The sequence below is a fragment of the Oncorhynchus keta genome, chromosome 20 (genome assembly GCF_023373465.1).
Source record: "Oncorhynchus keta strain PuntledgeMale-10-30-2019 chromosome 20, Oket_V2, whole genome shotgun sequence".
NCBI lineage: Eukaryota > Metazoa > Chordata > Actinopteri > Salmoniformes > Salmonidae > Oncorhynchus > Oncorhynchus keta.
In genome coordinates, this window is record NC_068440.1 from 18,858,991 (window position 1) to 18,884,987 (window position 25,997).

Consider the following 25,997-nt stretch of genomic DNA (forward strand, 5'->3'; position numbering starts at 1 on the left):
ACCACCGTAGCATACTCCTGGGCTACAATACCTGGGCCCACGACCGGTCTATCGATGTCACCGCATGAAGAGGAATAAACAGACTCACCCCATCGCGACGTCCCCCAAAGGCTAACTCTCTAGCCCTTGCTATCTCCTTGCTTGCTAATTCGGCCTGCTAACTGCTAGCTTGTTTAGCTCCGGTCCGCTAACTGCTACCTTGTTTAGCCCCGGCCTACGAACTGTTAGCTTGTTAGCACAGGCCTGCTAATCGTCTGAATCGGCGCGTCCCAAACACTCACTGGACCCATATTTACTTTCAATCTCTTTTCGATTTTTAATTTGTTTATACCTTCCGGAAACCTACCTCACCCAATGTGATACGGAATCGCTATTATTTTTAATTTTTAGAACACACTCAAGAACCTCCAGAAGCTAACCAGCTAACTAGCTACAAGCTATTTAGTCATTGTTAGTTTTTTTTAACCTGGATAACACTCGCCAGTCCAGCTTCCCTGCCCCATCCACCGCTGCCCCCTGGACACTGATCTCTTGGCTACATTGCTGATGCACGCTGGACTGTCCATTAATCACGGTACTCCATTCTGCTTGTTTGTTTTATGTCTGCCCCGTTGCCTGGTCAACGCCATTTTACCTGCTGTTGTTGTGCTAGCTGATTAGCTGTTGTTGTCTCACCTACTGTTTTAGCTAGCTTTCCCAATTCAACACCTGTGATTACTGTATGCCTCGCTGTATGTGTCTCTCAAATGTCAATATGCCTTGTATACTGTTGTTCAGGTTAGTTATCATTGTTTTAGTTCACAATGGAGCCCCTAGTTCCACTCTTCATACCCCTGATACCTCCTTTGTCCCACCTCCCACACATGCGGTGACCTCACCCATTACAACCAGCATGTCCAGAGATACAACCTCTCTCATCATCACCCAGTGCCTGGGCTTACCTCCGCTGTACCCGCACCCCACCATACCCCTGTCTGCGCATTATGCCCTGAATATATTCTACCATGCCCAGAAACCTGCTCCTCTTATTCTCTGTCCCCAACGCTCTAGGCGACCAGTTTTGATAGCCTTTAACCGCACCCTTATACTACTCCTTCTCTGTTCCGCGGGGGATGTGGAGGTAAACCCAGGCACCCTCATTTTTGTTGACTTCTGTATTCCAAGATGGCGTAGCAGTCGGACGTGTGTTTTGTCTTGTCCCGTCCTGTCTAGTGTAAATATAGTTTTCTTCGTTTTTTTTTCTGTATATATTTCGTACATATTTTAATCTCACTTTCAAACTAGAGCTGAATATACTCTCCTGCAACCCGCATCACCCAATGTGGTACGGATCTGCTTTTTCTATACTTTACTTTAGAACCGGAACCACCATCAGAAGCTAGCCAGCTAACTAGCTACTAGCTCGTACTCAGTTAGCCATTGCTAGCGGTCTTCTAAGCTAACTAGGACACCAGCGCGACATCAACCCAGAGCATATCAGACTGCTCTTTCTCTACCACATCTCCGGATTCCTACCGCAAGCTCTGAACCTTTACACCGGATCATCGCAACTAGCTAGCTGCAATCCGAGTGGCTACTCCTGGCTAACGTCTCTGTCCCAAAATAAGCTACAGTTAGCCTTGAGCTAAGCCCATCTCCCGACCAGCCGAAGAGGCCCAACAATACCTCTTTTGCCAATTGGCCTGGACCCTTTACTGCCGACACGGAGCCCCGCCGATCCATCACGACTGGTCCGCCGACATAATCGTCCGAGGTGGTTTCAACAGGCTTTTTCGTTGCGACATCGCCAAAGATCCATCTGCTGGCCAAGGCCCGCAAGCTTTCTGAAACGCTGTGTCTCCAGCTCACCCAGCGCACTAGAGCTCCTGTAGCATACTCCTGGGCTACAATTACCCGGGCCCACGACCGGTCTGTCGATATCACCGCAAGAAGAGGAATAAACAGACTCACCCCATCGCGACGTCCCCCAAAGGTTAGCTCTCTAGCCCTCGCTATCTCCCTGCTTGCTAATTCGGCCTGCTAACGGCTAGCTTGTCTAGCCCGGGCCTACGAACTGTTAGCTTGTTAGCACAGGCCTGCTAACCATCTGGCTCACCGCATCCCAAACACCCTGAACCCATTTACTTTCTATCTCTCTTTGATTTTTATTTTGTTTATACCTTCCGGAAACCTGCCTCACCCACTGTGATACGGAATCGCTATCACCTTTAATTTTTATTTTATTTTTATGACACACTCAAGAACCTCCAGACGCTAACCAGCTAACTAGCTACAAGCTATTTAGTCATTGTTAGTTTTTAAAAAAACCTGGATAACACTCGCCAGCCCAGCTTCCCTGCCCATCCACCGCTGCCCCTGGACACTGATCTCTTGGCTACATAGCTGACGCACGCTGGACTGTCCATTAATCACGGTACTCCATTCTGCTTGTTTGTTTTATCTGTCGGCCCAGTTGCCTAGTCAACGCCATTTTACCTGCTGTTTGTTGTGCTAGCTGATTAGCCTCGCCTACTGTTTTTAGCTAGCTTTCCCAATTCAACACCTGTGATTACTGTATGCCTCGCTGTATGTCTCTCCCAAATGTCAATATGCCTTGTATACTGTTGTTCAGGTTAGTTATCGTTGTTTTAGTTCACAATGGAGCCCCTAGATCCACTCTGCATACCCCTGTTACCTCCTTTGTCCCACCCCCCACACATGCGGTGACCTCACCCATTACAACCAGCATGTCCAGAGATACAACCTCTCTCATCATCACCCAGTGCCTGGGCTTACCTCCGCTGTACCCGCACCCCACCATACCCCTGTCTGCGCATTATGCCCTGAATATATTCTACCATGCCCAGAAACCTGCTCCTCTTATCCTCTGCCCCCAACGCTCTAGGCGACCAGTTTTGATAGCCTTTAGCCGCACCCTCATACTACTCCTTCTCTGTTCCGCGGGTGATGTGGAGGTAAACCCAGGCCCTGCATGTCCCCAGGTACCCTCATTTGTTGACTTCTGTGATCGAAAAAGTCTTGGTTTTATGCATGTCAACATCAGAAGCCTCCTCCCTAAGTTTGTTTTACTCACTGCTTTAGCACACTCTGCTAACCCTGATGTCCTTGCCGTGTCTGAATCCTGGCTCAGGAAGGCCACCAAAAATTCTGAGATTTCCATACCCAACTATAACATCTTCCGTCAAGATAGAACTGCCAAAGGGGGCGGAGTCGCAGTCTACTGCAGAGATAGCCTGCAAAGTAATGTCATACTTTCCAGGTCCATACCCAAACAGTTTGAACTACTAATTTTGAAAATTACTCTCTCCAGAAACAAGTCTCTCACTGTTGCCGCCTGCTACCGACCCCCCTCAGCTCCCAGCTGTGCCCTGGACACCATTTGTGAATTGATCGCCCCCCATCTAGCTTCAGAGTTTGTTCTGTTAGGTGACCTAAACTGGGATATGCTTAACACCCCGGCAGTCCTACAATCTAAGCTAGATGCCCTCAATCTCACGCAAATCATCAAGGAACCCACCAGGTACAACCCTAACTCTGTAAACAAGGGCACCCTCATAGACGTCATCCTGACCAACTGGCCCTCCAAATATACCTCCGCTGTCTTCAACCAGGATCTCAGCGATCACTGCCTCATCGCCTGTATCCGCCACGGAGCCGCAGTCAAACGACCACCCCTCATCACTGTCAAACGCTCCCTAAAACACTTCTGTGAGCAGGCCTTTCTAATCGACCTGGCCCGTGTATCCTGGAAGGACATTGACTTCATCCCGTCAGTTGAGGATGCCTGGTCATTCTTTAAAAGTAACTTCCTCACCATTTTGGATAAGCATGCTCCGTTCAAAAATGCAGAACCAAGAACAGATACAGCCCTTGGTTCACTCCAGACCTGACTGCCCTCGACCAGCACAAAAACATCCTGTGGCGGACTGCAATAGCATCGAATAGCCCCCGTGATATGCAACTGTTCAGGGAAGTCAGGAACCAATACACGCAGTCAGTCAGGAAAGCTAAGGCCAGCTTCTTCAGGCAGAAGTTTGCATCCTGTAGCTCCAACTCCAAAAAGTTCTGGGACACTGTGAAGTCCATGGAGAACAAGAGCACCTCCTCCCAGCTGCCCACTGCACTGAGGCTAGGTAACACGGTCACCACAGATAAATCCATGATTATCGAAAACTTCAAGCATTTCTCAAAGGCTGGCCATGCCTTCCGCCTGGCTACTCCAACCTCGGCCAACAGCTCCCCCCGCAGCTCCTCGCCCAAGCCTCTCCAGGTTCTCCTTTACCCAAATCCAGATAGCAGATGTTCTGAAAGAGCTGCAAAGCCTGGACCTGTACAAATCAGCTGGGCTTGACCATCTGGACCCTCTATTTCTGAAACTATCCGCCGCCATTGTCGCAACCCCTATTACCAGCCTGTTCAACCTCTCTTTCATATCGTCTGAGATCCCCAAGGATTGGAAAGCTGCCGCAGTCAACCCCCTCTTCAAAGGGGGAGACACCCTGGACCCAAACTGTTACAGACCTATATCCATCCTGCCCTGCCTATCTAAGGTCTTCGAAAGCCAAGTCAACAAACAGGTCACTGACCATCTCGAATCCCACCGTACCTTCTCCGCTGTGCAATCTGGTTTCCGAGCCGGTCACGGGTGCACCTCAGCCACACTCAAGGTACTAAACGATATCATAACCGCCATCGATAAAAGACAATACTGTGCAGCCGTCTTCATTGACCTCGCCAAGGCTTTCGACTCTGTCAATCACCATATTCTTATCGGCAGACTCAGTAGCCTCGGTTTTTCGGATGACTGCCTTGCCTGGTTCACCAATTACTTTGCAGACAGAGTTCAGTGTGTCAAATCGGAGGGCATGCTGTCTGGTCCTCTGGCAGTCTCTATGGGGGTTCCACAGGGTTCAATTCTCGGGCCGACTCTTTTCTCTGTATATATCAATGATGTTGCTCTTGCTGCGGGCGATTCCCTGATCCACCTCTATGCAGATGACACCATTCTATATACTTTCGGCCCGTCATTGAACACTGAGCAATCTATCCTCCAAACGAGCTTCAATGCCATACAACACTCCTTCCGTGGCCTCCAACTGCTCTTAAACGCTAGTAAAACCAAATGCATGCTTTTCAACCGATCGCTGCCTGCACCCGCACGCCCGACTAGCATCACCACCCTGGATGGTTCCGACCTTGAATATGTGGACACCTATAAGTATCTAGGTGTCTGGCTAGACTGCAAACTCTCCTTCCAGACTCATATCAAACATCTCCAATCGAAAATCAAATCAAGAGTCGGCTTTCTATTCTGCAACAAAGCCTCCTTCACTCACGCCGCCAAGCTTACCCTAGTAAAACTGACTATCCTACTGATCCTCGACTTCGGCGATGTCATCTACAAAATGGCTTCCAACACTCTACTCAGCAAACTGGATGCAGTTTATCACAGTGCCATCCGTTTTGTCACTAAAGCACCTTATACCACCCACCACTGCGACTTGTATGCTCTAGTTGGCTGGCCTTAGCTACATATTCGTCGCCAGACCCACTGGCTCCAGGTCATCTACAAGTCCATGCTAGGTAAAGCTCCGCCTTAGCTCAGTTCACTGGTCACGATTGAAAAACCCATCCGTAGCACGCGCTCCAGCAGGTGTATCTCACTGATCATCCCTAAAGCCAACACCTCATTTGGCCGCCTTTCGTTCCAGTACTCTGCTGCCTGTGACTGGAACGAATTGCAAAAATCGCTGAAGTTGGAGACTTTTATCTCCCTCACCAACTTCAATCATCTGCTGTCTGAGCAGCTAACCGATTGCTGCAGCTGTACATAGTCTATTGGTAAATAGCCCACCCATTTTCACCTACCTCATCCCCATACTGTTTTTATTTATTTACTTTTCTGCTCTTTTGCACACCAATATCTCTACCTGTACATGACCATCTGATCATTTATCACTCCAGTGTTAATCTGCAAAATTGTAATTATTCGCCTACCTCCTCATGCCTTTTGCACACATTGTATATAGACTCCCCTTTTTTTTGTACTGTGTTATTGACTTGTTAATTGTTTGCTCCATGTGTAACTCTGTGTTGTCTGTTCACACTGCTATGCTTTATCTTGGCCAGGTCGCAGTTGCAAATGAGAACTTGTTCTCAACTAGCCTACCTGGTTAAATAAAGGTGAAATAAAAAAAATAACAATTATCCAAAATATGCTACAAGACCTAGAATTGCCTTGTGTATCCCACAAAAAAGGTTCACTGTTAACTTTTTTACAGAAATTTACTGTAAAGTTTCTGACCCTTAGCTGCCCTTTTTAAGACTACCTTGGTAACAGGGCCACTTGAGTCATCACATGTGCCTGTCAGAATGTCTAGTAGAGGCCAACAATGTCTCTTTTCTAGCATTGGGAACAAACTCAAACATTGAAAAGCAACCTAACTTTTGAACAAAACAATGTAAATAGCCAAGAAACATGAGGACAATATCTCACTTTAGTAGACTTTCAAGTAAATCAGGGCACCTTTTATGACTGTGCGCATTGCTTCTAAAAACTGATCTTTCAGCAGTGGTGGATAAAGTACCCAATTGTCATACTTGAGTAAAAGAAAAAGATGTACCTTTTTTCATTGAAAATAACTCAAGTTAAAGTCACCCAGTAAAATACTACTTGAGTAAAAAAGTATTTGGTTTTAAATATACTTAAGCATCAAAAGTAAATGTAATTTGCTAAAATGTACTTATTTCAAATTCCTTATGTTACGCGAAAGGCACAATTTTCTACATTTTTATTTTTTTAAATTTAAGGATAGCCAGGGGCACTCTCGAGCACTCCGACATAATTTACAAACAAAGCATTTGTGTTTAGTGAGTCCACCAGATTGGAGGCGATAAGGATGACCGGGGATGTTCTTTTGATAAGCGCATGAATTTGCCCATTATCCTGTCTTGCTAGCTATTCAAAATGTAACATACTTTTGGGTGTCAGGGAAAATGTATGGAGTAAAATGTACATAATTTTCTTTAGGAATGTATTGAAGTAAAAGTAGTCAAAAATATTAAAAGGAAAGTACAGATACCCAAAAAACTACTTAAGTAGTTTTACTAAAGTACTTTTCAGCACTGTCCTCCAGACAGGCAGTGTTGCTGGGCAAGGTGGGATAGCTATAACTTTACGATTCAAATGTATTTGTGCATTACCAGATATTAAACAAAATGGCAGAAATACTTTGAAAACAACTATAAATTAAAGCTCTCACTTGTGCCCATACTTTACCATTTTGATTAAATTCTCACACCAGGAGAGTTACCAATCGCCAACGTGGCTGGTGAATTCAACATTCTTACCCGCCAGTGCCAAAATCTACCCACGTTTGGCATGTGGCGGGTGTTTTATTTTAGGCCCTGGGCGTACTTTCGCTACCAAACTTCGACAGCCCAAAAATGAAAATGGAACCCTGCCAAACACCTAAATTAACAAAAACATCTCAACTTTGTCTTAATATATGCTCAAACTGTTTCAACTTGGAAGCCAAGCGTCCGAAAGGCGAAAAGCTCTCTTGGTCAGAACTGATTTTTGGCAGCCAAGTTAGTGACAGTGGGCTGCAGCAGTCGGACGTTTGCGTCCGTCTATAAAAGTAAACATTTGCCAATGATTTACCACGTTTGCCCAGGATTGACCTTGATCTTGGCTAGAATGGCTACCGCAGCAAACCCTAGTTCAGCTCATTGTGCCTCGGTTAACACATACTTTTTAATGCGTTTCGGTTTTTATCTTCTCTGGAAACTATGTCCCTCACATAAACACGTAGGATTTCAGGGTTTTGACTCGCTCTCTGACTTTCTAAAGGAAATTGATGCGTTCGCCACAAGATATTTAAAGATTGTCACGTGGTAGCCAGACATGTTTTTATAGTCATTTTTTAATGTATTCCGTATTTGAAGGGGAAATAACCCCTTTTTCAATACACACACACACACACACACACACTTTACCTGCACGTTAAATACAATGAAAGCAGAATGATAACCTCAGCCAGTTGCTACTGTCCCCCTCCTAACAGAACAGAACCACTTCATTTCACCAGTCGGTGTACTATTTCCTGCCCCGTGTCACTGCAGTAGAAGGCAGCGCCGTCAAATGAACTGTCTCCCCTCTCCAATACAAACTTTTTCCTGCTTCCCCCTTCTAGCCCCAGCTAGCCCCTCATCTCCTTGCATGCAGAGCAGTGCAAAGCTCCTCTGAATAAGCCCCCATGGTTTACACAGCTGCTGAAAATGTCCTTTAAAGGAAGTGTGCTGCTGGCTGGGCTGGTCACTGACCGAGTAGGGCCACTGGCAGGGATGGGCCAGGCAGGACTGCACCGAGAGAGGGCCATGCTCTGGTCTGGTGGAACTTATGAATTCTACTTTCTAGGACAGGTCACATAAACCAGATTAGCTTCCGTTTCCAGCTGTACGACCCTGAGACTGACCCTTCACCTACTACTGTTAACGGAAGTCTGGTCTGGCTCCATATTCCCAGTAGCATCCATACCAGTGCTGATGATGCCATTCCAGTGTAGGGAGATCCCTTCCCAGGCCCCAGCTACAGGCCTGTACTACCAGTTTAGGGAGATCCCTTCCCAGGCCCCAGCTACAGGCCTGTACTACCAGTTTAGGGAGATTCCTTCCCAGGCCCCAGCTACAGGCCTGTACTACCAGTGTAGGGAGATCCCTTCCCAGGCCCCAGCTACAGGCCTGTACTACCAGTTTAGGGAGATTCCTTCCCAGGCCCCAGCTACAGGCCTGTACTACCAGTTTAGGGAGATCCCTTCCCAGGCCCCAGCTACAGGCCTGTACTACCAGTTTAGGGAGATTCCTTCCCAGGCCCCAGCTACAGGCCTGTACTACCAGTGTAGGGAGATCCCTTCCCAGGCCCCAGCTATAGCCCAATATAGGGATATCCCCCATTATCATTTCCATGCCATAAGGATTTAAGAGGCCTCTCTCTCTGCTAACATTCTGCAACTCCAGCTCTGAATAACCTACATCAGCTCTTATATCCCTCCCTCACCCTTTTCCCCGTCCTTTCTTCATCTCTCCCTCTCCTGCAAAGAAGCAAACCTGGCTCTGTAGTCTGACTAGCCAACTTGTTCGCTGGCATCCCGCCATCCTTCTTTCTCCTCCCTCGTATTCCCTTCTTGCCCTCTATTCCTCACTCCATACTCCCAGGAAGAGAGAGATGTGTAATGTTGTGACCAGAGCTAAGCTTCCTCTGCTCATCATTGCTGCTGCTTCGGACTCTGTATCTGGACCAGCTTTACATACATTGAGTGCTGAATCCCAACTCACTGTATCCGCTTGAGCCTGCCATTCTGTCAGTTTATAGTTTCCCTAATGCAAGCTGCCATTTTTTAAAGACAGGCGTATTTCAGTTGGCTGTTTTCACAAGACCACAACCCGCCCCTTCACCACCCAGCTCTCAGCGAGAGGAGTAGGCCCTAAATCCTGTCTTGCATCCCGAAGAAATACCCACATGGATGATCATATCCACCTCATTCCTCATAACAGCCTGACCGCTAAAACATTTCCATTGTGAGGTCAGTGTGGCTCTAGCCCTGGCTGGAAACATTTACCGTGTGTAGAGAACCTCTTTCTAAAAGGTTTGAGGGAGAAAGAGGGCTCTCCTTTTGTGTGGTGCACACAAAGCGTTTAGTAGCTGGTTAATTGGCAGTAGTGAGTGGTCGATCGATGCTGGGCTGAACAGCACGGTCGATGCGCACAGACACACAGCAGTGAGCTGCGGTTCTCTGTGCCAGCCCAGCATGTGTCTCCAGCCACGCCCCGTTCCATCACACTGTTCCCTTTGTTCAGCCTCTCTCATTGGCCCCCCGTCCCTACGCCAACCGTTGCTATGTATACTTTTGATGGTGTTGCGTTACCTAGAGCCACCTGGGATTGTTCTCTGAAAATCTGAATCTTTCCATGAGAGATTATTGAGCTGTTATTTTATCCAAGACAAATTTCCTAAATTAGTTTGTGGTGAGACGGTCGCTGTAAAGGTATGATGACTAAGCCAGCCTTTTAGGATTTCCTTATCATAGTCCCTGATTTAGATTCCTGAAATGCAGACAGGAAAATTATTTGACTTGGGAAGAAAGATATTCAGCCCCACTCATCCTCGCCTGTCTCTCTCCTTCTCTCCATCTCATGTTAAAGCTTGTCACTTCACTTGAGGCAGCTCAGATGGATTGATTTCCTGTTTGAAAAAGCTTGAATGTGAAACATTTTAAAGAATTCCAAACATTGTGCAGGGCTTAGGACTACATCTGGAGATGCCATGTTGCGACTGTTTAGTGTGAAAACAAAGATTAGAAAGACCAGTACAGTGTGAAATACACCTCTTGAAATGAATTTCTCCCTTTCTCTCCCTCACTCTCCCCCCACCTCTTTCTCTAGGTGAATCTGGTTTGGGGAAGTCTACACTGATCAACTCCCTCTTCCTGACAGACTTGTATTCACCTGAATACCCTGGACCCTCCCACAGAATCAAGAAGACAGTACAGGTAAAGACTACGATACCCTATTGAATTGGTTTATTTGAATGGGAACAGATAGAAACACAATGAATAAAGGATCAGCTGATGTGCTTGTTGCACCATAGCTGGAGCTCATTGTCATCACCCTACTTCTTTCTCTCTTGGAATACACTATCATACTTCTGTCCCTTTTGTAACCTTAAACAAATGAGTAGGCTCACCCCTTCCCCTCCCTTTTAACAGGAAATCGCCTTTTTATTTTCCCAAAGGAGTGAAATACTTCAGTTCACTCGCCACATTAAACAAGCTGTTTCCCCATTCTGTTGCTTTAGGTGCAGGGTGATAGCTAGGTAATGTGTCTCCATCCTGTCTGACTACCCATAAGTCCCTCTGTTGGCCACAGAACTGCCCTCCTAGTCTGGTATATTATCTGATGTTGAGGCACTCTGCCAAGTCAGCCTTTTTTAACAATGCTGGAGCCTAAAGAAATTCATACCAGTAGGTTTGGCCAAAATCTGTCTGACGCAGAGCTGGGTCATGTTCAGCCATGACATAGAAGAAAATGGTCCGAAACAAGGATCTACTATCTGAAAGCTCCTTATTTTTCCGTTGTAAAACATTTTGCTACTGTGTGCCCTAATGAACAAGGCCCTGTAATAGATGTTTCTCTGGACTCTACTTGAATCATTTAACCCTGACATTGGGCTGGTTAACTGCTGGTGCCCCAGGCTGTGGTATCACAGGTGTGCCACAGCCAGCTCCCACCCAGACCTTTTGTGTTGTTTTGGGTCGTTGATGTCACAGCCCTGGCCCTCTCTCTATTACATCCCGGCTCTCTGACATGCTGCTGGTGAGGCTTCAGGCCACTCTTAAGAGTAGATGCACTGACAGGATAACCTGTTACCACCGCTGCCCTGTCGTCTGTCTATGAATAGCAAGACACCTGCAACCAGTTTATCTACTTAGGCTAGGAGGAATGTCTAGCACTGCTGAAACCATACAGAATATCAGGTGTGGGCGACTGACTCATCAACTGGGAAAACAAATAGCAACAGGGAGTTTTTGGCGGGAATAGAGAACTAGTACTTGACTGGAGTCATGCTCCTCTCCTCCGTGGGTGTACTGACTACTGAGCCAGAAGTTAATGTTCCGGTCAGGGGAAGTGCACTAACTGGGCCCCGCTGCCTGATGGCCGCTGCTGTTACATTGTAGCCAGAGGCACGCACGCACGCAAACACACACACACACACACACACACACACACACACACACACACACACACACACACACACACAGCTGAAAAGGTGCAGAGCCAGGGGTTGACGTATTTGTTTTCTAGTCTGCACGGAGGAAATTAGTCCACGCTGATGATGGATGAGCCCCAGTCAATCTGGGAAATCGTTTGACAACCAAGGGGTTCACAACCAGAACACCACACTACCTGTGATTTATGACACACACTCACAGTGTCATTCTCATAAAGAGAAGCAGTGGAGGGGTTGAGAGAGATTATTACAGAACATCTGCTATTAGGGAGTTTCCTATACTTGTGCTGTATGGCCCAAACCAGTGTGTTTCTACTGGTGTAGTGGTATTGACAGTAGATATTCCCTCTACTACTTTGTCTAACCTCTATATTCTCTTTACAGGGTTAATATTCTGTAGTATCTGGTTTAAGCTGCTATGGCAGAGGGTTGATCTAGTTGTAGCTATGGGGGTGAACTGTAACACCAACCAGAGCCGTGCTGTGTGACTGAGCCATCTGCTCTGCTCTACCACCTCCTCTCACTACCACCTCCTCTCACTACCACCTCCTCTCACTACCACCTCCTCTCACTACCACCTCTCATCCAGGGCTCTCTTGAAAAAGAGATTTCAATCTCAGTGTAACTTTGCTGGTAAAATAAAGGATAAATCCAACCCCTTGTCCTTTGAGCTAATCCTTGGTTCCCTCAGTGTTTCCCTCTGTGAATCCCTCAGTCCTTAAGAGCCCTTAGTCAGGCTTAGTGTTGACCAAGCCTTAAAGTCTTTACTCACAGAACCAAGGCATTTCACTAGGCCCGGAGTCAGAGTTGGAGGACAGCTCTCCAACTCGCTTCTCCCACGCTTGCTTGGCCGTCTCCACTCGCTGACACTGATTTCAAGAGGAAGTTGTGCTGTACATGTAGGCTGAGGTGTCACATTGATTTGTTTCTGAAAAAGAGAGGGACTAAAGCAGGGGTGGGGAAACTACGCCCTGGGGGACAGATTCAGCCCGCAAGCCTGTTCAATCCAGACCAATCTAGCTAAGGAATCATACGTTGGGCTTCTGAGTGCCTTTTTAGAATGGGTGAGCATATGAGTCTGTCTCTGTGTGTGAGTGATTTATTTGAGAGGCATGTGAGCATAGATTAGTGTGTGTGTGTGTGTGTGTGTGTGTGTGTGTGTGTGTGTGTGTGTGTGTGTGTGTGTGTGTGTGTGTGTGTGTGTGTGTGTGTGTGTGTGTGTGTGTGTGTGTGTGTGTGTGTGTGTGTGTGTGTGTGTGTGTGTGTGTGTGTGTACTGTACTGTACATGGGCCAGGTGTGTGAGAACTCTGTCACACAGAGGATTAGGTTGTGATGGACTGGCTCCCTGGCTGGGGACGACAGGAGTATAGCAGAGAGAGACTGAGCCTGCCAACATCTCATGTCTTGGAACATCTCTGCACCGCAGTATTTATGCCCTAGTTCAGCTCCATCAGTGATAATGTTAGCACTGGAGAGACTACAGTGGGCTGGGTAACCACCCTCTAACGGCCCTGTTAGATGGGGTGGCCTCCTCAACCATGTTGAAAAATACCTTTCTTCTCACGTCCAGTTTTATCACTGACACTGCCATGTTTCTGGATATGGAATATTGAAACATCTGTGAAACAAGTGTCTCTAAAACATCCGTTTTGCAACATGTCTACTCTACTGCAGAGATCTATTTGTAAAGGCCTGTTTTGCTGAGAGAGCTGCCTGTTATCTGTTTGCTGATCTGAGCCCAGGTTTCAAAGAGACAAATGTTAATAAGAGGATTCCCAATAATGTCCTGTCCTGTTGGTTTATTCTGTTTGGCTTGCAGCTGCTGAATGAGTTACCCAACTCTGGCCACACACACACTGGCTGAAGAGCTCTGTCTGTCGTTAGATCTCATTTAATGTGTCAAGTATGGCCTCCAGGCCAATTCCTGGTGTTGAAAGCCCAAAACAGCCTGCAGTGCGTGTTCGTTTGTGTGTGTGCCAAAGGATTGGCCATGCACACACCGTGCAGAGGGGTGCTCCAAACAGACTGTTTCCTGTGATGATTGAACAGGGGATAAAACCATGGGTCTCTTATCAGAGCTGGACTACATGCCTCTGAGACACACACACACACTCACAGTTCTAAATATTATGACCCCACACCTATCCGATGACAGATCACTATTAGTCACACGTTCTACCTGGCTTGAACGTTTTTCAATAGGAGAATGATTAGTCATTGATGACAGTTTGTAATGTTGTGTACAGGCCAGAGTGGCGTAGCCTGGGGGCTAGTCTCTATCATGCCAGCAATTCCATAAGGCGTTGGCAGGCGAGCAGAAACTGACAGGCACCCAAGCTAAGGTAGGTGAGGATCATGTGTTAATAGTGCTGTAATGATGTCATTGGGCTGGTCCTGGCGTGCCTGTGGAGGCTGTGAGGGGTAAGGCGTGCCAGGATAATGTACTCCTACCAGCCTATTGCTTCAGAGCTGTGGAATCCTCAGTGTACTGGTGAGTCAGTTTTAGTATTGGTAGTATTTGACTAGGATTCCCATTAGCTGCTGCTTACGCAGCCGTTACTCTCCCTGGGGTCCACATAAAACATGACACAATACAGAACATTATGGACCGTAACTCAAGGACCGAGCTACATTGATTTAAAATATGAATTGACACTTTCATACACGTAAGACTTAACAGTCCATTCTTAATAACATTACACACAGGCCAGCACGTACATACTCTTTAGTTAATCTAACATGTTAGAAATACCACCCAGTGGGTCTCTTGTGGTATAATGGTAACCTTGGTGTAGTTCTTCGTTTTAGTAAAGGAACATAGTCACACAGGATTGGCGCCGTTCACCCAGGGAATGGAGTCCCATACATATGTTGCCTCAGCAACCGTGACATCCTTGGCTTTTCGTTATATTTTACTCACCTCCAGATATAGTGGGTTGCAGTGAAGTTAACTTAGTGGTGCTGAACATAGTCGGAGCCATTCATGAAATGAAAAGGGTCCCGTACATAAAATACTGGACTTTCCTTATACGTTATAGTCACCACCAACTGTGAAGTGTGACTTGGTGAAGCTGCATGAAAAATGAAGAGACACACCGGGGCGGGGCCATTAATAAAGGAAACGGGTACATCAGTTTCTTCCAGCTAAAGCCTCCTCTAGCTAGTGTCATGTGGTAAAAAAGACAGAGACCTAAATCTAATATCTCTGTTCTTTTCTCTCCACTGTTTCTCTTAGAGCCTGTTTGAGTTCAGTGCCATGGAAACATCTTATCTTTAACCCAAACACCAGATGTTCTCGGAATGGAGAGGAGTAGATTTATTTATTTGATTATTATTTGGTCAGTAGGGAGAGGTTTTGTTAAAGCTAATTTTGCTGATTTGCTTGAGTGATTTTGAGATGGCAGGAAGTTCCACGCAATCATGGTTCGATACTATGATACTGTGATACTATGCCTGGCATTGACCTCGTTTTTGATTTTGGGACTGTGAAAGAGACTTGATGGACGTCTCTTAGGGTACGACTGTCTGTCTGAACTGTATGTTAGCTGATTGAATAGACACTTTGGGAATTTTTAACACATGAATATTTCTTACAAAAACAAGAAGTGACTCAGCCAACCTCTTCTCTATTCCTGGGTTGACTTCCCAGAGTTCTTTTGTCTTTGTTTCAAAAGTCCCAAGTCCTTACTAAGGGCTCTGGATCTGAAGGTTGAGGGAGGATCTGGTCTCTGAGCATCACTACCACTACCACTACATGCTAGCATGCCAGTTGAAGAAGAGGAAGTAGTCAGAGCAGTAACAGGAAGTAGTACTGAAGGTGCTAGACTTGTGGTTTACCATCTCATGAAGACGACATCACTTGATCAATGGTTAGCCATCTACTTTGACCTGCTTCCTAGAAACATCCTCCATGGAGGATTAACCACATTGTATTGTACCTCCCTTTTTGAAGTTGCATGAAAGTGATCCTGTTTCTGTGATTCACTGCCAATAGAAACATCGCCTCTGCCTCATCCCTCCTCTGCGTGTGTGCGTGTGTGCGTGTGTGTGTGCGTGTGTGTGTGTGTGTGTGTGTGTGTGTGTGTGTGTGTGTGTGTGTGTGTGTGGGGTATTCTATGTAGCTAACTTACACCCACAGAAGCTTGGGCATTTTAAGGGGCTTCTCTTGTTTCATCTCTCGTGCGATTCCTCTCAACACTACAGTCTAAATCTCCACTAAGCCCAGCACCCACCAATTTGTTTACCTGTGCATTACACATCCTTAAGTACTTAAAGTTTAAACAAGATTAGAGCGTGTGAGTGTCTGTGTTTTCTCTGCATCGTTTGGCTTCACATTATTCCAGAGGTTTCCTGATAAACTTGGCTGGGTCAGGATCCCAGAAGGGAAGAGTTGCTGGTGGGAACTCTACGCTTGTTTATCCTAGAGGGGAAGAAAGGAAGAATGAATAACGCCTTCTTTTTTCCATTTTTCTTCTCTCCAGGAACCACAAACTGAGCTTTCACATAATTGCGGTGTCTTTTGTTTCCCAGTCGAGCCAGGGTGATGTGATGAAACCCAATGGAATGCATTGGTTGGGTAATGAACAACACACCCTCTGGGATCCATCCAGATCTGTTTGGAGGCCTGAAGACCTTGGGGTGATGAGGGCTATGCTATATTGTTTGTGTTGAAGGGACTGGGCTAGCCTGGTCCCAGATGTGTTCGTGCTGTTCAGCCAACTTTAGTGCTCATTGCCACCGACCGTCATAGGAATTGGCTGAACAAATCTGGACCAGGCTAGGGCAGGCGTCTGTGTGGGTAATTAACAGATGTAGAGGGTACGGGAGGAGGAGACTAGGCAGATGAGGCTAGCGCTTAGCATGCTAATGTCTGTCTGTGCCAGCCTAATGTCATATGACACAGCTGAGCCAACCAACCGTAGCAGAGAGAAGCGTGGCGGAAGCAGTCAGTGTTGGGTTCCTCTTCCATGTCTGTCTGTGAGATCATTGTGGTCAGTCGCTTAGAGGCATGACTCACTGTTAAGGAGAGAGGGAGGTGGGGAGCGAGAGAGCAGGGGGATAAGAGGGAAAGGGAGAGAGGGGGTAGGGAGAAGGAAGAGAGGAGGGAGGGATTTGCAGATTCTTTACTAGCTGTTTACTCAGCACTGATCCTTCTCCTAACATTACACTGTTTAGTACCATCTCTAACTCATTCCAGACAGGGAGTTGTCCATGTCGGTTGTTTTATCCATTCAGCATCTCACACTAGCATCGTTCATGACACTGTAAAGGGTGCAGTCGGTTGAACAGCATGAATTAAACTTTTATTTTTTATGCCACTGTCAGTCGATGCTATGGTGGTGCCTAAGAAGATATTTGTAACCTGTTTTAGTTACAACAAGACAGACTAGAGGGGTGTGAGTGAGAGAGCGAGAGAGAATAGGGAAGGAGAAGTCCTACTCTGGTGATTAGAGAACCTGGTTGAGGTTTATGTATCTCCGCCAGTAGCCAGCAGCAGCTTGGGGTTAGAAGTCAGAGGTCAAGAAAAGAGATGGGAGGATCTCAATGTGCCGTCTCGATTCCTGTGACAGAAGGTCACGGAGCTCAGGGACCACAGCGCCCATGCACACACACACACACACACGCACACAGTGTGAACTGGATGAGGAGGTCAACGTCTCACACACCGTAAAGAATCTTCTGGCCCACCAGCTCCAGGTGTCAGTGTCTTGCTAGGGTGGGGTCGACAGATGTGTCATCACGCTGCCCTATAAAAAAGCTGTGTGCATTCCAGCCCTAATGATTGAGTGACTAGATTTATTGCTTGGACATTTAAATTTTCAAACCATTAAAACATGTTTTTTTTTTTTTTACCTCATCCCATCATTTCCCCTGCAGTTGGTAGTTTAGCTGTTCTTTGGCTGGAACATACACACAGTGGTTCACACATGCAACATATCAGGACTCTACACTGACCCTTTTTATAAGTTTACAAATGTAGGTGCACGCAAATAAACATACTTGAGATACTAACCCTCACGTTTTTCTAGACGCACTGGTGCTCCTAAATTCACATTCCAAGTCGTACAGTCAAATATTTAGGCGCATATGCAAAAGAAAAATGATCGTACTGCATATCATCAGTGTTTTCAAAACATACTTAAGAAGAATGTGTCCCTGAACAAAGGGGGGGTCAAAATCAAAAGTAACAGTCAGTATCTGGTGTGGCCACCAGCTGCATTAAGTACTGCAGTGCATCTCCTCCTCATGGACTGCACCAGATTTGCCAGTTCTTGCTGTGAGATGTTACCCCACTCTTCCACCAATGCACTTGAAAGTTCCTGGACATTTCTGGGGGGAATGGCCCTAGCCCTCACACTCCGATCCAACCGGTCCCAGACTTGCTCAATGGGATTGAGATCCGAGCTCTTCGCTGGCCATGAAAGAACACGGATATTCCTGTCTTGCAGGAAATCACGCACAGAACGAGCAGTATGGCTGGTGGCATTGTCATGCTGGAGGGTCATGTCAGGATGAGCCTGCAGGAAGGGTACCACATGAGGGATGTCTTCCCTGTAATGCACAGCTTTGAAATTGCCTAAAATGACAACAAGCTCAGTCCGATGATGCTGTGACACACCGCCCCAGACAGACCCTCCACCTCCAAATCGATCCCACTTCAGAGTACAGGCCTCGTGATAAGCTCATTCCTTTGACGATAAACACAAATCCGACCATCACCCCTAGTGAGACAAAATCGTGACTCGTCAGTGAAGATCCCTTTTTGCCAGTCCTGTCTGGTCCAGCGACGGTGGGTTTGTGCCCATAGGTGACGTTGTGATGTCTGGTGAGGACCTGCCTTACAACAGGCCTACAAGCCTTCAGTTCAGCCTATTGCGGACAGTCTGAGCATTGATGGGGGGATTGTGCGTTCCTGGTGTAACTCGGGCAGTTGTTGTTGCCATCCTGTACCTGTCCCGCAGGTGTGATGTTCGGATGTACCGATCCTGTGCAGGTGTTGTTACATGTGGTCTGCCACTGCAAGGAAGATCAGCTGTCCGTCCTGTCTCTCTGTGGCGCTGTCTTAGGTGTCTCAGTACGGACATTGCAATCCATTGCCCTGGCCGCATCTGCAGTCCTCATGCCTAAGGCACGTCTGTAAGATGTTAGTGTCTTAATGGCCGTTCAACAGGTGCATGTTCATTAATTGTTTATGGTTCATTGAACAAGCATGGAAAACACTGTTTAAACCCTTAACTCCACAGATCTTCATTGTAATTTGGATTTTTATGAATTAACTTTGAAAGACAGGGTCCTGAAAAAGGGATGTTTCTTTTTTTGCTGGGTTTAGTAGATCATCTGCATACATTGACACTTTGTGCTCTTCACCAGCTCGGTAGATTCCAGTGAATGATGGTGATAGTTTTAAGGCCAAGGAAAGCGGTTCTATTGCAAGAGCAAAAAAGGGGCAGGGACATAGGGCACCCTTGACGGGTCCCTCTGGAGAGGGGGAAGTATTTTGAAGGTTGAGAGTTGGTGTGTACGCTAGCCGTAGGAGCAGAATAGAGCAGACGTATCCATGAAATGAAATTGGACCCAAAACGAAATCTTCCCAAAATCTTAAATAATCCCACTCTACATCAAGAGAAAAAACTATTTGGGGGTTATAATGTTCAAAAGCTGTCGTACATTGGAAAACAGTTGTCGCCCTTTGATGAAACTCATTTGATCATCAGATATGACATCCTGAAGGCAGGGTTCCAACCGGCATGCTAGAACCTAATTACTTAACATCAGCATTCAAAATTGAAATGGGCAGATATCCACCGCATTCCCCTGGATCTTTATCTTTCTTAAGTATAAATGAGATAGAGGCTTGGGTTAGCGTCTGGGGGGTCCTGTGATAACGAGTCGGTGAACATATCTAACAGTAATGGGGCAAGTTGATCTGAGAATGTTTTGTAAAAATCTACCGTGGAAGCCACCAGGGCCAAGGGCCTTGCCACCAGGGCCAAGGGCCTTGCCACCAGGGCCAGGGGCCTTGCCATCATTGCCAGGGGCCTTGCCATCAGGGCCAGGGGCCTTGCCATCAGGGCCTGGGACCTTGCCATCAGGACCTGGGGCTTTGCCACTTTGCATTAACTTTAGACCCTTCGTTATCTCATCAAGATGCAGAGGGTTGTCCAGAACTTTACTCATGTCCATAACTTGGGATATCCCATCCATTGATATCTAAAAAGTTGTCCATAGCCGTATTATCTGATGGGTTGGATATCCTGGCTCAGAATCCTTTGGCAGTCCAATCACGTGGATATTCTGGCGTTGTGGATATTCTGGCGTTTTGAATGTGAAATCAAATCTCAACTTCGGCCAGTGTGAGATGCCACAGAACCCCGGATGGTTTCCACGGTTGCCTGAATTGGATCCAGTGCAGCCGCCAGGGAGTTATTCAGCAATTCTGTGAGTTCTGCTGCCAAACTTAAATGCAATTTCGCTAGCTCTCTGACAAGGATCTCCAGTGTTAATTTAGCTGAAGCGTGTGAATGGTTTGCTAATGCCAACTTAGGTACGCTCTATTACTGGGTAATTAAAATAACTTTTGAAGTCATGAGAAGTATGAATTTAGGCGAAATTGAGGATTATTTACAAAAGTTGTCGGAGAAGAGACATCGTGCGACTTATTTCTACATTGCTCAACCGAAGCCCGAATTGGTCATATTTTAATAAGGTGCATGCATAGGGATGTCCACGTCACCCAGAGATATGACCATGCTATAGAGATACACCTAGCAGACTGAAACTTCACTGTTGTAGGCATAATACAGCTAGTGCTATCTAGACTTGTGCTGGCAAACAAATCCATGACATTAGCTACCTAAAGGTGAAGTAAACTCAACTGAGGAGTAACAGACTATAAACCTGAAAACGTGCAGGATACCTCTCCGGTTTCCCAGATTTTTTTAATATACTATGTTATGCTTGTTCGCGTAGCACTCCTCACAGGCCGCTGTACATTTGTTTGTTTGTTAGTGAGATGAAACTGACCAAACTCAAAGGTATTATTGTAGGTCAGAATTGCAACACAATATTTGTTAAAAATGTTATTCCATATTTTTAAAATGGTGTTTATGTTCACAGATGAAATTTCACTTTTCCGTTGCGCTTTGTTAGCCAGCCAGGGGGTGGCCAGGACACAGTGGGGCTGTGTGGGGGAGAAGAAGCCTTTAGCTGGGGCCCAGCGGGTAGGTTGGAGGTAGAGCAGCCGTAACCCAGCCTCAGGCAACCACAGGCATTCTACGTGCTTTCTAAGTGGAAGGTGACGGCTAAGTTTAGCTGCTGAGGTTAAACTCAAATGTGCTGCTCTTTGAGAAACTATGGGCTGCTGGCTGGGCTGGCCTTCTCAAAATGGTCCTACAGCAATGAAATATGTCATTAAGTAAACAAAAGGATGGTTAAGGCTGCTTATATCTGTGTGTGTGTGTGTGTGTGTGTGTGTGTGTGTGTGTGTGTGTGTGTGTGTGTGTGTGTGTGTGTGTGTGTGTGTGTGTGTGTGTGTGTGTGTGTGTGTGTGTGTGTGTGTGTGTGTGTGTGTGTGTGTGTGTGAACAAATGAGGTATAGTAGTGTTTTATGTTGGTCCGTGTACAACTGCTGAAGCAGAGCTTGCCTACTGTACACAGAGCTGCTTTAACACACACAATGCCTTCCATTGTGATCTGAGCGGAACACTGCAGGCCTTCATATGTTCCTCCTGATTAAATCATTGAAGTGCAGCTCATCTGCTAATCACAAGGTTTGGTCTGGACCGCCTGCTGGTTAAAGCTCTCTGGTCAGCTAAGAGGCCACTCTGCAATCTGCTATGTACACCCTGTATTGGACACTCGTAGGCAGCCAGATATTACTAGAGCTCTCTCTGGGTCTAAGGTCAAATATCATCCTCAGTCTCCCTGGTGACAACCCTCAACAAGTGTATCTCTTATTTGTGATTTATATTTGGCAAAACCACATTTCTTTTCACCTGGGATTTTGTAGTTTGATTGTTAGCTATCTTCTCCAAACAGATACTTTCTAGATAAAGATGAAAGGAAAGGACTATGTTAGACCCCCTAACCAAGCCCCTGAATCTGAGCCCATCCCCTCAACAGAGGAGTGCTCGGAGGTGACGAGACTGCAAACTGTCATGATTAGCATAAATTAGCGCAAGTTATACACACACTATGGTGCAACGCATCGGGGGATTATTTTTTCAATGCGTCTGTTTGTACATGTCCCTATTCAAATTAACTGTAAATGGAGAGAAACTGATGTCATGGTGGGTTTTTTTTTATAGTTCACTGTGATTCTGTGCTGAATTTCTACATGTCTTTGTTATAATTATTTAGTGTTCTCTACAATCTCAGGTGGAGCAGTCGAAGGTGCTGGTAAAGGAAGGAGGAGTTCAGCTGCTTCTCACCATCGTTGACACGCCAGGGTTCGGGGACGCTGTCGACAACAGTAACTGGTACGTCTGACTAGGTGGCTGGCTGACCGACTGATATGCTTGTTGGCCGACTGACTTGCCTGCTTGTTGGCCGACTGACTTGCCAACTGACTGGCTAGCCTAGCCTGCCCTATATCTCTATCTGAATGTGTATATTCTACATTAAATATAGAGTAATTGAGTAATGTCTGTGCTCTGCTCTCCTATAAAGCTGGCAGCCAGTCATCGATCACATCGACAGTAAGTTTGAGGATTACCTCAACTCAGAGTCCCGGGTCAACAGACGGCAGATGCCTGACAACAGAGTGCACTGCTGCCTCTACTTCATTGCCCCCTCTGGACACGGGTAGGTACTGCAGCTGGAATGGCGCCATTCTTGACACACTATAATAGTTCAATTTAGTCCCTGCTGCTTCTCAAACTGTGAATAATTCTTCTCCACGGGGGAAGAAAAGTGTTCCTCCACTCATTTGAGATTGAACATGTTCATTTAGGTATCTCTCTTCTCCTGGGTTCACTTTGTTGGAGGCTGTTTCTCATCTCTGTATTTCCTGTCTGTCCTCGGCTCTGCTCCACACAGCTGGCCCTGCTGTTGCATCTCTCTGGGCTGTGCTGTGCTCCCCATAAACAAAGGGTGATTTGACAGGCCTGTACTCTCTCCATTTGGATGCCGGTGTTCCTCACTGTCTTGGCCCAAAGTGTGCCTGTATCTCTGACCAAGTCCTTGTTCTGGTCTCTATTGTGCCTGGCTGGCTGGTAGCAGTCTGTGGTCATCCAAGAGTACTAGCACCGTATGGCTCCATTGACAGTTAACATGTGTGCGTGTGGGCGGGCCGGGTGTGTGCGTGTGGGCGGGCCGTGTGTGTGTGTGTAGGCAGGCAGGCCGGCCGTGGGAGTGTGGGGGCAGGCTGTGGGGGTGTGTCTGTGTAGGCCTAGTGTGTGTGTGTGTGTTTGCGTAAACTGATCTTTCAAAATGGAGACTGAAACACAATCATTTTTCAAAGTGCGATGATTCATGCTGCTCTCTTGATCTAACTTTCTGAACATACAGTTGAATCCAGCCACAGCCAAGGCAGAGCATAGACTTGTACATGTTGTCTGTGTGCCAGGATTCAACATTGTTTAGATATCCCAGGATCTACTTTCACAGACTGGAATCTCTAACTCTGTATGAAATACCAACTTGATGGCTGTTTAAATTAAATTGTTTTCAGGCAGAACAGAAGAGTGCTGTGCTGCTCAGTAGATTTACAGTGTATTGTGGGCCAGATGCTGCCATGGAGAGGGAGATTCGTGCTGAACAGGAAATGGTTTTTTTTAGTCCCAAGGTCAGCCAAGCTGTGTATCTGAGTTTTTCTACCCCTCTTCCCTCTCTCCTTCCATCTCTCATTCCCTCTCTCCGTCCCTCTCTTCTTCCCTCTCTTCTTCCCTCTCTTCTTCCCTCTCTTCTTCCCTCTCTTCTTCCCTCTCTTCTTCCCTCTCTTCTTCCCTCTCTTCTTCCCTCTCTCCGTCCCTCTCTCCGTCCCTCTCTCCGTCCCTCTCTCCGTCCCTCTCTCCGTCCCTCTCTCTTTCCCTCTCTCCATCCCTCTCTCCATCCCTCTCTCCATCCCTCACTCCATCCATCCCTCTCTCCATCCCTCTCTCCATCCCTCTCTCCATCCCTCTCTCATCCCTCTCTCTTTCCCTCTTTCCCTCTCTCTTTCCCTCTCTCCATCCCTCTCTTTCCCTCTCTCCATCCCTCTCTTTCCCCCTCTCTTTCCCTCTCTCCATCCCTCTCTTTCCCTCTCCATCCCTCTCTTTCCCTCTCTCCATCCCTCTCTTTCCCTCTCTCCATCCCTCTCTTTCCCTCTCTCCATCCCTCTCTCCATCCCTCTCTCCATCCCTCTCTCCATCCCTCTCTCTTTCCCCCTCTTTCCCTCTCTCTTTCCCCCTCTTTCCCTCTCTCCATCCCTCTCTTTCCCTCTCTTTCCCTCTCTTTCCCTCTCTCCATCCCTCTCTTTCCCTCTCTTCTTCCCTCTCTTCTTCCCTCTCTTCTTCCCTCTCTTCTTCCCTCTCTCTTTCCCTCTCTCTTTCCCTCTCTCATCCCTCTCTCTCATCCCTCTCTCCATCCCTCTCTCCATCCCTCTCTCCATCCCTCTCTCCATCCCTCCAGTGTAGCACCAACAAGCTTCACCTTGACCATGTTAAATGAAAGGAACTTGTTGAAACTCAAAACCTCTCTCTCTCTCTCCAGGTTGAAGCCTCTTGATATAGAGTTCATGAAGCGGTTACATGAAAAAGTGAACATCATCCCCCTCATCGCCAAAGCTGACACAATGACTCCTGAGGAGTGCCAACAGTTCAAGAAGCAGGTGTGTGTGTGTGTGTGTGTGTGTGTGTGTGTGTGTGTGTGTGTGTGTGTGTGTGTGTGTGTGTGTGTGTGTGTGTGTGTGTGTGTGTGTGTGTGTGTGTGTGTGTGTGTGTGTGTGTGTGTGTGTGTGTGTGTGTGTGTGTGTGGGCGGGCACTGTGTACACACCATGTCCTGTGTGTATGTCTTTCTCTGAATGCAGATGTAGACTGTGATATTAGTAGTGTATGCAAGCTTTTCCTGTGGGAGAGAACATGAAATAAATGAGTGATGCACAGTTGTTGCATGTGACTCAACGAGTGTGTGTACGTGCTGTGCACAGTTCCCTCATCCTGTGTATTGACTGCCCCTTCAGCCTGAGTGAGTATTGATGTTTGTGGCTCGTTGGCCTAGATGGGTACATAACCAGAGGGAAGCACGACTCACATGAACTCTACCACTCTTCCCCCTTTCTCTCACCTCTCTCTCTCACACACATTTCTCTCTCTCTCCCCTCTCTCACACATTTCTCTCTCTCTCCCCCTCTCCCACCTTTCTCTCTCTCTCTCCCCCTCTCTCTCAACTTTCTCTCTCTCTCCCCCTGTCTCTCACATTTTCTCTCTCTCACTTTCTTTATAGATCATGCGAGAAATCACAGAGCACAAAATCCAGATCTACGAGTTCCCAGAGACCAACGATGAGGAGGAGAACAAGATGGTCAAGAAGATCAAGGTTTGGATCCCACACACACACACACACACACACACACACACACACACACACACACACAGCTTGTATTTTCCACACCAAAGCTGGAATTGAATAAAAAATAGGAGAAAAAAACTTGACAAACATGAACACAACACTGTCTTTATCCTGATCATGAAATGTAGTGTTTACATCCCTGCTGAAGGCATAACATAAATCTAACACTAAAATCCACTACTAGTGTTTTGGCTGCACTGGCCCCACCAGCCCCAGGATTAATAAGAGAGAAACCACTGAGTGGGTAGTTGGCTACCACTGCCACTGAGTGGGTAGTTGGCTACCACTGCCACTGAGTGGGTAGTTGGCTACCACTGCCACTGAGTGGGTAGTTGGCTACCACTGCCACTGAGTGGGTAGTTGGCTACCACTGCCACTGAGTGGGTAGTTGGCTACCACTGCCACTGAGTGGGTAGTTGGCTACCACTGCCACTGAGTGGGTAGTTGGCTACCACTGCCACTGAGTGGGTAGTTGGCTGCCACTGAGTGGGTAGTTGGATACCACTGAGTGGGTAGTTGGCTACCACTGAGTGGGTAGTTGGCTACCACTGAGTGGGTAGTTGGCTACCACTGAGTGGGTAGTTGGCTACCACTGAGTGGGTAGTTGGCTACCACTGAGTGGGTAGTTGGCTGCCACTGAGTGGGTAGTTGGCTGCCAC

The 25,997-nt window shown here is 46.9% G+C and overlaps 1 protein-coding gene across 3 annotated transcripts in view; it reads left to right on the forward strand.

The window, feature by feature from the left end:
- LOC118377218 (septin-7-like) overlaps window positions 1–25,997 on the forward strand; it is a 51,194-nt gene that overhangs the window by 14,060 nt on the left and 11,137 nt on the right. For all 3 annotated transcript variants that reach the window (XM_052472235.1, XM_052472233.1, XM_052472234.1), the window contains 5 exons: window positions 10,444–10,550; window positions 22,167–22,267; window positions 22,458–22,592; window positions 24,480–24,597; window positions 25,213–25,305. In XM_052472235.1, the coding sequence (XP_052328195.1) occupies window positions 10,444–10,550; window positions 22,167–22,267; window positions 22,458–22,592; window positions 24,480–24,597; window positions 25,213–25,305 (554 nt within the window). The remainder of the gene's footprint in view (window positions 1–10,443; window positions 10,551–22,166; window positions 22,268–22,457; window positions 22,593–24,479; window positions 24,598–25,212; window positions 25,306–25,997) is intronic.